Consider the following 14,704-nt stretch of genomic DNA (forward strand, 5'->3'; position numbering starts at 1 on the left):
TAAACCTTCTGGTAGATCTGGATCTAATTCCCATGTGAAAGTTCAAAGAAAATAAATGTCAGTGTGCTTTGCATATCTCTTAGATACAATAAATAAAGAAAACTCATTCCAGATGATCTGAACAAGTAGAGAACATCATAGTCTTAATTTTCAGTTGATCCCAAGAAGACTGTAAATGTCGGGTAGCTACTTGTGTCTGTATCTAATGGAAATGTAAGAACAGATTGTGTAAAGACAGGTTGTTAATACGTACTTCAAAGAACAAATTCTGAAGAGTCTGGGGACCAGTGAAGCAGAAAAGCTACATCCTACCGAGAGACATGGCCATCACTTGTCTGGAAGATCACATTTAAAATCTAGATAAATCTGTATTTATTTTTTGGCAGCACCTTGGCTAACTCAGCTAAAAACTGCTAATGTGCAATTGGATGCAGAGCACGCAGTAATTTCCTAACTGTAGCAACTTTTTTTCCCCTCTTTCAAACATTTATGATTTAAGTAAGACAGAAGTTTTCATCCTCAGAGTAGAGGATGTAGGGACATTAACAGCAAGATACGCAAGAATATCACTTGGTGGTTTCTGAGAAAAACTCTCCCTCACAGCTTTGAAGGATAGGGAACAGGGGAAATTTGCTGATACTTTGTTGTCATAAATTGTATTAAATTCCAATAGATTTTCTTCAGTGAATATTAATAAGCAGAAAAATGTAAGAAGGATTTTCTAGTGCAAGGTTATCTTGATTGAAGATCATTTTATCAAACCTTGGTACACTTTGTTAGCTTCATCTGTTTTTCTAGACAAATAAATAAGCTAAAGATGCATATTTTTTTCATTATTTCTGTACTATTTATGCTGAAGGTAGGAGAACAGATGTGGTGTCCAGGATTGTGCATTTACACAAAGATTTCATTTTGCTCACGTGTTCTAATAAAAACTATGAAAATGTCAAGATGGCCAAAGCATGAAATAATACAGTTAAAAGAAAATTAGCACACAGGGTAACACAACTGACTTAAAATTGGTATGTGGTTTGTCTTTTTTTGCCTCTTAATATGAGTGCAGACATCCAACTCAGATGTAGGTGCCTTCTTTGTACAGGTTAATCCTATCTTCTTGTGTCTTTTATTGTAATTCAGAATAATAATTGAGAGTATAATTGTGCTTGCAGGTTGGTCAGGACAAAGGAAACTGCTCTTTTCACAGAAACCGCAGTCCTTGTGTTGTTCCTCAAGAGAATGAAAATATTTTCCACACAATATTTGCTTTTTTCACAAAGTCTGGCAGAAAAGTATTGGTAAGTCCACCCATGACAAATTTAAACATACAGTGCATATTACAAAAGGTTTTGCAAAGATCAGCATGAAGAACTCTAGCATTAAGTTGACTAGAGCAGCTGCTATATATAAGCTAATACTGATGTGGGGGGATACCTAGTTATGTTTGGGATATCTAGTGATTTTAATTATCTGATTTTTAAATAGATAGAAGGAAGGGGAGGTATCTGAAGTGGCAGAGTGCAACTGGAACAAGGGCTCTGGTTACCCATACTTTGCTGAAGGCAGGTGGGACTGCAGGGCCCTGTGCCATGCTCAGAGCCTGCCTTGGATCTTAGATGCTGCAATTAATCTGCCTTGCTTTCATGCAGGTTTTGATACCTAGCTGTCTTCAGTCTTGAAAGCTGCTGCAATTTCAGTGCAGGAGACCTGGGTTTTAGCAGCTTATCATGCCTCTTTTAGTCATAGAATCATAGAATATTCCGAGTGTGAAGGGACCCACAAGGATCATTGAGTCCAGTCAGCCGGAGTGTTTGCAGTCACACAGTTTTCAGTGATTTCCTCCTTTGCCTAACAGCTTTTTCCATATTTTCTGTAGGACTGTGAAAGACCAGGCAGGTCCTGCTTGATTATACACTGCAACTTAAGTTCACTAGCAAAAGCAGAGTCTTGTGATATAAGTATTTACACGCTGCTGAACACAGAAATACTGAAGAAGGTATGTGTTTCCTTCATTGTTTGTCTTAAATACCAACTCAAGTATGCTTATGTGCATCAGCAGACTCGAGATATGCATTCCTCTTTCTGTTTACTAGTGTGTTATAAAAAAAAATATCACAGTGTCAAAGAATACAGATCTATTTATCAACAGTGTGCATGGAGGTGTTAATCCTAGTTCTTAGCCATTACCCATTATGACAGAAATAAATTAAGTTCAGAAATTTATACATTGAGAAACAACAAATGAGGTCCTTAATTGTATGCATGGTGTTAAGGCTAGGGAATTCTGAAAGTTGAATTGATTTCTGAAAGTTATCATTCTGAAAAACGAGAAGTAGACTAAGTGCATGTAAACTGTGACAAACTATCTATCATTCCCTCTGTGTAAACAGCGATGTGGCATTTTTTTTGTAATTTTTTTACTTCAAATGATTATTATTCAAAGAAGATGCATCATAACCATATTAATGCTGAGCTTGATGTTTGTGACAAGAAACAAATGGTTGCAAGTTGATTCCTGTCTTCTGTGAAGCCACTGAATGAAATAGCAAATCTTTAAAATTTCTAGTGATGTACTACATTGGCCCTGTTTTCCTATACTTAGAAAAATGCTGAATATGTAGTTATGGCAAGATGTTGTGAGATTATTAGCATACAAAAGTATCAGAGGAGAAAGCTGATAATATGAACCTACGAAAGTAAACCTGTCTTTGATAGCAGCTAGATTAAAAGCATTGGAGGGACTCCTTATTAGAGAGCAGTTTCTAAAGCAATACATAGCTCTGAGTTTTTCCAGCTGAAACCAACCATGTCTTCTGATTTTTGTCCATATTTGAAAGCAGAAGATAGAAGAAAGGCGAGAAGTTTCAGGTATTTGTTAGCATGTAGCGTGGAAAATGTGCTTCTGGGGAGTTCAGTCCTAGGAATAGCCAGGATTCATTCCACCTTTAAAAGACATACAAAGCTTACCCATGTTTTTTGGATCAGTATCACCAACACGTGCCATTTGCTACCTATCATTTACCCTCCCCAGGGTGAACAGCATTTGAATGACTAACCTATGAATTAAAATATTTTTTTGAATGTGTCTGCTAAAATTCAATGAGTAAAATATAAGAGAAACATATATTAATATGGGGAGATATACATTGAATATTTAAGGTATTTGCAGTGCAGAAATTCAAATAATTAAGTAGTTTTCATCTTGGGTTATATTTGAGTCTATCCCAGCTTTCATGTATGTTTTTCCTGTTCATTTGAAAAACAAATAGAACTTTTGTTTGGTGGTTAATATTGAACTTGTCTGTAGTAATTACAATGTTCTGTCTTTTGCTTTTGTGGTAAAAATGGAAAACAAACAAACAAAAAAACAACAGCCAAATATGTATGATGTGTTTAAAGTTCAAATATGAGTGTTATGTTTAAAGTCCAATATACCTCATTTTATTCTAACCTGACATAATGTGCTTTGTTTTTTTTCTGTCTATAACTGTACTTAACTCTCAACTCAACCTATGCTGCATGTTATCTCTATGTATTTATCACACCGGAAAATGTTTGATGTTTTTCTTTTGAGGTCTCTTGGTGGTCCCCTCCACCCCACCCCAAATGCAGTTCTTCTTGTTCTTTCTTTTCAGGACAGTTCATCAGTCATTCAGTTTGTCACAAGGGCAAGGGTGCAGGTGGACCCTGACCTCAGGGTTGTAGAGGTGCCCAATGGGAGTCCAGAAGAAAAGCCAGTAAGTAAATGAGCCTGAAGAGAAAGGTTTTCTGATTCCAGTGGGCTGGGTATCATTAACAGCACTATGCAAACTGGAATTTGCATCTGGGCACGGGCTTGGCTAACCAGTGAGAGTGCCCAGATTTTGTCTGGATAGACTAACAGTGCAGCTAACCTTGCCTCTGTGGTTTTGTTCACTGTGATAACCATGATATTGTGAATGATGTTACATGGGGTAAGAGAATCTGTGTTGTACTAGCCAAAATTGTAATAGCCTGTGAGGAATTTGTGCCAAAATTAGGTTTAACTTCCTGCTCTGAGGTTGACATCTGCTTTAATCTAATTCAGATTTTTACTGAAAAACTACTACAGTCTTAAAACCCCAGCAAAGCTTTTTCAGATGTGCCAATAGAAAATATTTAGAAGTGTTAATGATATTTTGGTCCCACCTCTCAGTTATCCTCTTATTCTCTGTGACTGTCATCACTACCAACTCATACAACCATTCTCTCATAGGCTTCATTTCAGTGAGTCCTGTTGAGGTTTTAGTATGAGAATACTGAGTTCAAACCACTTTTGAAAGAAACTGACATGCTGTATTAGAGCACTCATCTAGGAGATCCTGGATTTTAAACACCAAAGGCAAAGAAAGAATTGAGCCTGCATATTACTACGTTCAGTCTGAAATCAGAGACACTGCTACAGTGACCACTTTCACCATCATCATGTCTGCAACCCTAGATTTTTTCACATTTATTTTTTTAACCTTTGATTTTATTAGAACTGTCAGGGGGGAATAAAACTCTTTTATATAACAGGACCCCATTTTCCCTTTCTGTTTTTTTTTTTTTTTTTTTTTTTTGTCAGGTTTCTGGATCATTCTAAAGAACACTGAAAAAAATAGGCTTGGCAGCTGACCTGAAAAATATATCTAGCCTTCCCTGGGAATGTGCCTTATAAATGACCTGCAGCCTTGACTGCTAATGCATTGCTAGATATCTCTTTAGTTCTGCAGCTAGCACAATCTTGAAAATTTATGGCAAAACTTCATTAGTGACTGAGTTAACACTTGACTGTGATACCCATGCACCCGTTGAAGTAGGAGAAACCAAGATGTCTCTGCCAGATATTTTGATTTGTAAATGATTTTGGAATGTCAAAATGATAACTGCAATGTCAAATGTGTGGGATTGCTATTTAACGTTCAATATTTAGAAATGCTTTTATCCAGGAATGCAAGCTCTGCTGTATGTTGTTGTTATCTAATGCTTGGAGGAAAACAATAAAAACCACAACATTGTCCTTTTCCTGTTCCTGGAAAGCCTTTCATCAAGCCTTGAGTTGCAATGATTATGAAGTATGCTGTATGTGCTGGGAAGCTAGATGAATCTTCACATGTGTGTGTGATTCTGTGTGTGATTCACACAAGAGCTTGCTCCTAGTTCCTGGGAAGCCCAAGCTGTAAAGGAGCATGCTTGAGATCTTGTAGCCATGTAACATCAATTTGTAATTTAAAGTCTTTTCTAATGTGAGTGCTATTTGCTTTCTCCTTTATGCTATTTCCATATGTCTGTTGGCTTTTCTATTGCTGTATGTTTTGCATACAGTCATGTTAAGGGAAAAAATTTACACATGTGGTTTGGCTCAAGGTATTCATTTTTTTCCCTGCTCTTTTTTCTTGTGGAATGCAGAAGGGAGCAATACTTGTTGCAAGCCACAGCTATTCCACTGGAAGCAGAAACAGGAGAGAGAAAATGTCTTTGTTCATATTTCTCCCTTCCTTTTTAAAATCCCATTATGTTTTTTTTTCATTGACCACAGACTGCTGTACCATATCCATTTGGATAGTAGTTCCTTCTGAACAATTGTGCATAGATTTACTTTAAGTCTGTTCATGAAAGTGTTCCGTAACAGTGAAACACATTCTCTTAGAGACTTTATCATGGTAAATTTGAAAAGGTCTCTCTGCTGTCTACAACTAAACATAGACTTATTAAACCTATTTAATCTGTCCTTTAGAACAAGCTGCCCTTACTTCACTGGGCACTTTTATAATTTAGTGTATAATACCAGAGTGCAAAATATCTATATAGAAGACACAATGAGAAGGATGATAGAAGGAGATGCTAGTGTAAGAAGTACCAGTGGTGGCAGGACCACCCATATAAATATCAGCATTGTCATGAACTCCAGTACCCTATTTTTAAGGGAGATGCAAAAGCTTATGTAAATATCTGTAAGTTGGGTACCAGGCAGTCTTTGAAATGAAATGTTCAGAAATAATTTCTGTGGATTTGGTTTGATGTGATTTGGGATAATTTATTTTCTCTCTCTGTTTACATTAGACTACTTAAACTCATACTGGATAAGTCACATGAAGGTGAACAGAGTACATAATACAGTTGTATTAACACAAATATACATGTACATGTATATTGGCTGAAACTGATGCATGACGTGTTCAGGAGACACGCTTTCTTTTCTTAAGCATTTGGGTTTCCATGAAGGTTTGGCTCTCTTCTTCTGTGCATGTGAGGCAAAACCAACGATAAGTTCCATGAGACCACAGTGGTCAAATACCAGATGTGCAAATATATTTGACAGAAAACAGCAAAAACAAAAAATGATAAAATAAAAGTTTATTGCATGAAGACCTACAGGGTGTTCTGAGAGGTCTTTATATGCATAAATATATATGCAGAGTGATTTAAAGGCATATTTCCAAGCATTAGCTGGTAGGCAGCTTTAGCTGTCTACCTGAGACTGAACTTGGAAGACTCCTACCATTGGCCTGTTACCCATGTTGGGGTCAGAAGGAGCAGGCTGTGGTACTCTGCCTGAACCTGGATGGGATATCCCAGCCTTTTTTTAAAGCACGTGGAAATACCTCTTCTTCTCAGCAATCCCAATCCACTACCCTCACCCCCTTGCCTTTTAGACGTACTGAGCATTTTAGGCACCTGTTCTCTCCAGCTTACCTTTGAGATGGATAGAGCTTCCTCCTACCTAGCCTGGCTGAAGCCAGATGTGAGCCTTTTCCAGAAGCTGCGAAGCCCCCTTCCTAGCAGGTTATTTGCAGCCCTTTTGTTTTCACTGGGCTTGGTTTTTGTTTCCTTGTTTTACCTTTCCATCTGTTACTGTAACAATCCCTTTAGAGATTGTTTTGGCTTTACTGTGCAGTCTAGCAGGTTGAAACACAGAGTTGAGTAAAGGAACAGAACTATACAGAAAAACAACATACAGAAAATTTCATGGCGTTAGACACAAACAGGTAGAAAGGATACTTCAGGTCTGTATTCCTCAAGAGCTTCCAAATTTTTTGTTAGTAAATGTAAATATTTATAGATAACAAATACTATAGATATGATGTGCATATACACATATGGATGGGTGTGTGTGAGAATTATATCTTTACTGGAAGTCCCCTCAAGTATAATGGCACTTGAATAGACTAGTCTGGCAGCAGTGCAGCGTGGTTTGAAACACCAGAAATATTTTGGGTGATAACACAGAAATAAAACAGTGTTTTTGATAAACTGAGGCCTTTCCTGGTTCTGGGCTTCGTGATACAAACACATAAAATTCAAGTAGTGTGATAAGTTAAGCAAAAAAGAAATGCTTTTTAGGAGGGAGAAAGGAACATTTTACAATTACTCATTTCTAACCAAATTTTGCTGAGTTATGTTTCTTGTCTTCCTGACTCCCAGTGCAACAACATGCTCCTATTCTGCTAAGGGCTTAAGCGTAGTATGAGCTTCAGGTATTTGTGGATTTCCTGCTCAGTTAGGTTGTAAAGCTCTTGCCTACATGCTTCACTGAAATAAGTGAAGCATTCTGATCCTTTTTGATTTATTCACTAAGACTATCATAAGACTGTTATAAGAATATAACAAGTGATTGGCACCGGTAGAAGATGCCCTTGTCCATACACATCCAACCTTTCAGAAGTCGCTGGTAGGGTACAGTTCTCCATTAATTTACAGCAGGGCAATTATATTGTGTAAAACTTGATTAACACTTGAGCTACAGCTAAAAGTACAGCTAAAAGGCAGGCTAAGCTGCCTCCCAGGCTTTCCTGCTTTCAGATCCCACTAATACAGCGTGAAATGCAAATGATAAATATGAAACTAAAACTCCTCATACATTGCCAAGACAACTGTGTTTTTTTGTGGCCTTTCCCTCATGTTTGGTCAGAGGCTGAAAACAAGCCTACAATCCACTCCATATTTTATGGCTGTTGCATGTACTTTCTCCAAACCAGGCAGCTACTGCCCCTACTGCCCTCTCTCAGATGCTTTCTCACACACAACCCCTTATCTTCTGCATCAGTCCCTGTTATCACTCCCATCTTCTCCACAAGTCATGGCTGTGGGATGTGCACTGGGCTGGGCACTGCCTTGTGCTCCCTGCCCTATTGGCTGCCCCACAGGGGCTGTGCTGCTGGAGTGGCTGGGATGAGGAGGCCAGGTTTGCCCAAGGCTTGCTTTCAGAGGCTTTGCAACAGTCCACAGGTCCAATGCCAGGCAGTGGCTTGTGCATTTCTTTTTGGTGACATCACCCTCTCTGCCTTCAATCTCCTCCTCTCCAGGATGACTTGCTTCCCTCCCTTCCACCACTTTTCGTACTGATTCTTCCCTGACACTTCCAACGTGTGATGAACACAAACCAGATGCTTCCGGTCTGGTTTGTTTGGGGCTTGGTTGGTTGGTTGGTTTTGTTCATTTTTGGTTTTGTGGTGTTTTTTGGCTGCTTTGTTTTGTTTGCTTCTTCAGCAAAGCTCATTGCTGTGACTGCATATTAATGCAGGCAGTTTTTGATGGCTTGAGAGGGATAAGGACATTAAAATGCGTGACATCTTTGCTCCTTTCCAAACCACAAAGCCATGAACAGGGTATTTTTCGTGCCTGTCAGTTGGTTCCAGACTGCAAGAAGGCAAACTGATAAGAAGCTGTTGTTACTCTCTACTCTCTCAGTTACGATAGCTTGATCTGTGACTGCATAAGACAGAGCCAAGAGATTCTAGCCAGTGCACTGCAAACCCCAGATGTGGGGCTTTTGCTATAGAGATGATGTATGATTTGCTCGTTGCAGCTCTTACTGTCTCTTTTGGCAGCACAAGGTACAGGTCTACTGTGCTAGAGGTTATGTTATGTTAACATTTACTCTCCGAGTAGTGAAGACACCACCTCATCTTGCATCCAGTGACTGTTTAAGAGGTCTCCTTTCACTGAAGATGACAGTGTCTAATGTGTTAGAAGTTTATTGGTTTTTTTTTTGTTTGTTTGTTTGTTTTCTTTTAGTGTCCTAAAGGAAAATAACATTATTGCCTTATTATCTAAGAAATAGTCATCTGACTTGTCTCTGCAAGATGGATGCTAACCATAGCCTCCGTGACAAATGGACTGCCACATCAGATCATCTTTACAAGCTGGCTCAGAAATAGGGAGAAGGCACAAGACTTGTCTTTGATCTCTCTGTCTGGTATTTCCCTTACATGAGTCTTGGCTCTGAGGGAGACTCTGCTGCCTAGGAAACTTTCTCTGTTCAGTAAGATATCTTAAAAAGCTTGACAAAGGCTTTGTGCTGATGTATGAAATGCTAAAATGATTCTTTTTCTCAGAGAGCTGGTCCATGTTTGAGAGCTATTTTGAGCATTGCAGTGCTGGTTATAGGAACATGTTTGGAAAATGCTATCTATGTATAGTAGCATTCCTGTCTATTTGTTGTTTTCATTTCTTGTTGTCATCAAATACCTGACAATATCTCATTGACAGAAAAAACAGTGAATGTGAATCAGCTGTATTGAAATTCCTCCACCAGGAAAGTTGTGGTCTTAATCCACGTTAGTCTGTGAAACTGAGATGAAGTATCTTTATGAGTACTTCTTTATGGGAGCACCATGACAAAATGTAGCCTAATCCATTTGTTTCTGTCACACCTGTGCCTTTAATTTTTGTGGGTGTTTGCTGAAGCTGGGTATGCTTATGGAAACAGAGAAATGTCTGTTAGAAGGACCTCTGAGGGGCCATCTTCTCCCATTTCCCCTTCAAACCAGGACTGTTGCCCACAGCAGCTCAGGATCCCCATGGCTTTGCCTGAACCTTCGAAACCTACAAGGATGGAGAACCCAGAGCCTTGTTGTGGCCTCTTCCAACTTGGGGTTGCGTAACTGTGTCTGACTCTAACTCCTGGATTTTCATGTGCTTTTAGCTATTTTTTTGTTTTGTTTTGTTTAAAAGATTGATTTAATGATTCCTATCTGTGAAAGGGTTTGGATGTTATTTAGCAAAGATGAGGTTTGTGAAGGGGGGAGGAAAACTCACTACGTTACCTTCCAAAGCAAATCAAACCAAAGCCAGATAAAGCAAACGTGTACTACCTTTAAAAAAGATTGCCTCTCTGCATTTGTTGGATATTAAATTGCAAAATTTAACAAAGAAATAGCCAGCACTGAAGAGAACTCTTTTTGAGTTTTCCACTGAGGAGCTGATTTTGATTGAAACAAGAGACTGGAAATTCACAAAGTGTATACATTTGGTATAATCTGCTCCCATTTTCTTCTTAGAGCAGGCAGTTAAGGAGAGCACTTTGTAGGACGTGTTTCCCTGTCATACATGCTGTACAAAAAGAGAGAAGAGAACAGCAGGGGACTCCTCTTTGCATTCGCAGAAGAACTCATGATTATACGTGCCCTTCTATCTTTCCTACAATGCATCTTGTGAAGCACAGCAGGGACTATTCAATTAACTATTCAATAGGGATATATGCAAGTTGTCCCGTTTTTTCTGTGAAAAAAGTTAACACGCTTAGCATACATGAGTGTTTCATGTGAAGCATTGGGGCATTTTGTGGGGCTGGGAACACCAAAATTATGATAATTAAGGCAGACCCTGCAAGGTGTCAAGTCAATCCCTGCCACTCCAGGGCTTGCTGTTTTTCATGCAAAACTTTGTGCACTTTTGGTGGCTCAGCACCAGAAAAAACTCAGTGCCTGGAATGGGATGGAAGAGCTGGAAGAATAAGGGTTGTTTTGGAGAAGGCTCTGATATCCTTTGAATTAAGCACATGGCTACTCAAATTCCACTTGAAAGCTTTAAATCCCTGCAAAAAAATAGACAGAAAGCATGAAATTAAGGGCACATTCCATATTTGTTTGACAGACGAAATATGATCGGTGAGGCCACCATCCAATATATTTAATAAGATGAGTACAAGAGAAAACAATGCAAGTTCCAATCATAAAAATATCTTTTTCTAATTGCTTTGTAGGTGGTCTTTGAGGCTCTACACAATCTGGAGCCTCGTGGGTATGTTGTCGGATGGATCATTGCCATCAGTTTGCTGGTGGGAATTCTCATCTTCCTGTTGCTGGCTGTGCTGTTATGGAAGGTAAGGTAACAGATGCAGTGTAAACACTGAGGCTAGTCCTAGGAAAAAAGCTCGAATTTGTCCATGCATTTAATATCCATTTGCTTTTGGAATTGAATAATTGTCCACTCCATTACTGAAGTTGTCTGCCAGCAAAAATACTTTCATATCGAGGCTTTTGTGAGGGACAGGGATAAACTCCTCGTGTAGAGAAGTGGAAAAGTGGATTCTTTGGGGCTTGAATATTAAAACTTAAAACCTCCGCTACAGTTTCAAAATGGAGGAGGATTCCTCTAGAAACCTGCTGTTATCTCGCACTCAGATATATGGTACATCTCCATGGTTTTCTGATGACTGAGGCACACTGATTTCAACAGGGTTTCCTGAAAATCAGGTCAGTTTTGCTTTACCAGCTAAAACATTGGGTTCATGCCTAGCGAGAACCACTTTGTAGCTGCTGCTTTCAAGAGGTAAAGGCCTGGGGGAGAGCAGCATCTAAGAATAATTCTTTTAGATTTCTCAGAGAAAGAGTTCCAGATGAGTAAAATGCATTACCAGAGCAAAAAGTGCCAGGACCTGTTAAAGCCAACCTTCACACAATCTCTGATAAGATATAATTCTTGTACCCAGACACGGTTACATGGCAAAGCTGGGCCGATGCTGACACTCAGCAACAGCCATCTGGTGTGGAAAGTATAAAGGCTAAGGAGCTTTGAGTGTTTTCATTCCTCAGCTCTGTCTTACCAACCCATAAATTTAAAAGGTCATGGTCAAGGTCAGGGACTGTCTTTGAGAGAAGTAAATCTTGAATGCACACATGGGAACAAGTCCAACCCTAGTTTGCTTCCCGTGGCGGAGGTCCAGGAGCCCAGTTCACACTGTTGTGCAGCATGTGTGCTGCAGGCTTTGCTCACTGGCTGTGTTGAGACTGTAGGTTGCAGCCACAGTGGGCAGAAAAGGATATGTCACTGCAGGTGGCAAGGCTGTAAAACAGATTTACAGACCTGGGCCAAAAACTGGGCATGAGATTCTAGCTGTAGATTATACAAATATTTGTATAGCTGTTATAGGTTATACATCTACTTCATAGATTATTTAGATTTTACATGGATTATAAATTTTAAACATTATGTAGTCAATTTTGAAGATTTTTTAAACATATACTGGCCAGGTCAAAATAGAGCATGATTTACAATAGGCTCTAGGCTCCAGAATATCTTGTAATTTCTGTTTTTCTGGAACATGGGAAAAGCTTTTGCTTTCTATGGCAGAAAGCAGGAAAAAAAAAAAAGAAAGAAAAAAAAAGAAAAAAAAAGAAAGAAAACCACAAAATTGTGCAGTTATGATGGCAGAACAATCATGAGAATGGAAAAAGGTGCATTTCCTCAAGGTATAAAGGCACTTGGTGAACTGTTTGAAAATGTGCAAGGTGAGAAGAATAGCACCTTTCACCATGAGTCTTCATAAGAATCTAACACAAGTTGGCTTGTTGGTCTGTACTAGAATTTATGCACTTCTCTGTTCTTTGGCATCATCTTGAGACTTGAGCCCTTTTGAATGTTATCAGGATTGTTCAAATACTCATGAAGATGCTGACATTTTGCTTCATGAAAGCTTTTTTTCGTGAAAGTTCTGAGTGAAAAGAATAAATAACTACAATTAATTCTAGGCTTATACAACCCTTTCTGGATGCAGATGTTAAAATGGTGTAGCATAGCAAGGTGAGATGACATACCCAGAGTCCTATGGCAGAGGTGGCAGTGAAAGCCAGGCTTCATCAGTTGCACTCCACTGAGTTGCATGATTGCTTAAATAGCCAATAACTCACGGTTTTCTTTTAAAGAAAAGTGATTAAATGTGTGTAGCTGCTAGTATCAGCCAGTGTTTTCATTTAAATCTTATTTTGGGTCATAAAAATATAGAAGTAATACTTAGCACTCACTGGTTTCTATATTTATTGATGTTACTGGCAATATTAAACTTGTCTGAGATAAAACTGACATGGGAAAGTTGCAATCCTACAGAAGAATCTTAATTGTCTGATTGTAAATATTTGTTAGACGAAATTGGCAAAGTATATCCAACAGTCATGCCTAAATTTCATGTTTGAAAAAGGCCAAGAAGTTGCAATGGAAAGGTTTTTTTTCTATTTTTTTTTCTTTTTTTTTTTTTCTTTAATTGTGGAGTGAAAGAACAGCGGTGAATTAGGTGGAGTTTGGGGCATTTTTAGGACGAGTACAAATTAAATTTCATATTTATTAAGAAACTAACTAGAGCTTGGCTGTGGTCCTGGAAGGTAACAGGTCACAAAAAACAAAGTAGGAACTGTAGCAAACCCATCATTGGGGAACTGAGTGCCAGCAGCAGCGCCCGTGTCTCAGCTTGGCGTGGAAGGTACCTTCTTGTTGTGTGGTCGATTCTGCCTTGAGTGTTGCAACACAACAGGCAAGTCCTTCAACACAACAGCATTTCACAGATGGAGTGAGGAGCTACTTGCAATTGCAAAAAATACTGCAGTACATGTAAACATTTCATGTTACATACTGCTTGAATTAATGGTGTTAGCAGGAATGAGCTCTCAGGGAAATTCCAGCCCTAAATCCTACTATGAATCAAAATAAAGTTATTGTGCATACCATAAGATGAGGATGGTAATTGTTTCATTATTTGTAGATCTAAAATTGCCCAGCTTAGGGGCCCAAGTCAATGTAAGTGATATTAAAGGCCTGGTTATTTCACTTCAGTGAAAGCTTATTTATTTACATGCAAGACAACAGCCATGTTTATACACACATAACAAGCTTTTTAGCATGATCTTGATTAGTTTTTGACTGGCTTTGCTTCTCTGCTCATTTATTTTAGTACTTCATGTAGACACCACGTTTCCTCAGGTTTAAATGCAAACAGATTCAGAGGGGGTGAAGCAGCATTTCCCTGACTTCCATGAGGTGCCATGCATAATGCAGACTGTCAGAAGTTCCCCCTTTTTTTTTTTTTTCTTTTTTTTTTTTGTATATTTTGTTGGATAGCCCAATTTTACCCCCAACATTTTTGATTGTTCATATGTTGTTCATCTGCTCTGGATGCCTCTGCACAGGTGTCTGTGGGGACATGTGCCTGCTCTTGCTGGTTTGTCCACTGCACAGCTCACACTCCATGCTTGTGCCTTGCCCATGGTCTCCCATACACAGGAGGAAATGGAGGGGCTCTCATGCTAATGTCTACAGTAATAAATTTAGCTTTTTACCCACTGAGATTGGCTTGCACCTTTTTGGTGGCCTCCAGATGCTTGTGGAGAGTGGAGCAGGGGAGGAGGCTGCTTTGCTTCAGCCCAACTATGCCTGTGCTGGTTGAGCTCATGGTTTCATAAGCACTGGCAGCAGTTCAGGAAGGAAAAAGGTGGTCATGGCTGGATTATTCTGGGGAGTGCTCTCCCATGCACAGTCCCTTCAGCTGCCAGGCTGCAACCATGCTTGGGTGCAAGGTCCTGTTCAGGTGTGGTGGATTTATGCATACATAAACCAGGGGAAAATTGACATACACTGCGAATGAAAAACTGAAGTGTAATATAGCACAATAAATATTATATTATCACAGAATCACAGAATTTCTAGGTTGGAA

The 14,704-nt window shown here is 39.1% G+C and overlaps 1 protein-coding gene across 2 annotated transcripts in view; it reads left to right on the plus strand.

The window, feature by feature from the left end:
* Positions 1–14,704, plus strand: part of ITGA9 (integrin subunit alpha 9) — a 220,574-nt gene that overhangs the window by 188,212 nt on the left and 17,658 nt on the right. The window contains exons 24-27 of one of the 2 annotated variants that reach the window (XM_084508396.1): positions 1,170–1,295; positions 1,874–1,993; positions 3,633–3,734; positions 4,583–6,372. In XM_084508396.1, the coding sequence (XP_084364522.1) occupies positions 1,170–1,295; positions 1,874–1,993; positions 3,633–3,734; positions 4,583–4,600 (366 nt within the window). In that variant the 3' untranslated portion in view covers positions 4,601–6,372. Of the gene's footprint in view, positions 1–1,169; positions 1,296–1,873; positions 1,994–3,632; positions 3,735–4,582; positions 6,373–10,984; positions 11,105–14,704 lie in introns of those variants that run through there. The other variant, XM_084508397.1, reaches the window with a different exon arrangement.

This window comes from Aythya ferina (genome assembly GCF_964211825.1).
Source record: "Aythya ferina genome assembly, chromosome: 2".
NCBI lineage: Eukaryota > Metazoa > Chordata > Aves > Anseriformes > Anatidae > Aythya > Aythya ferina.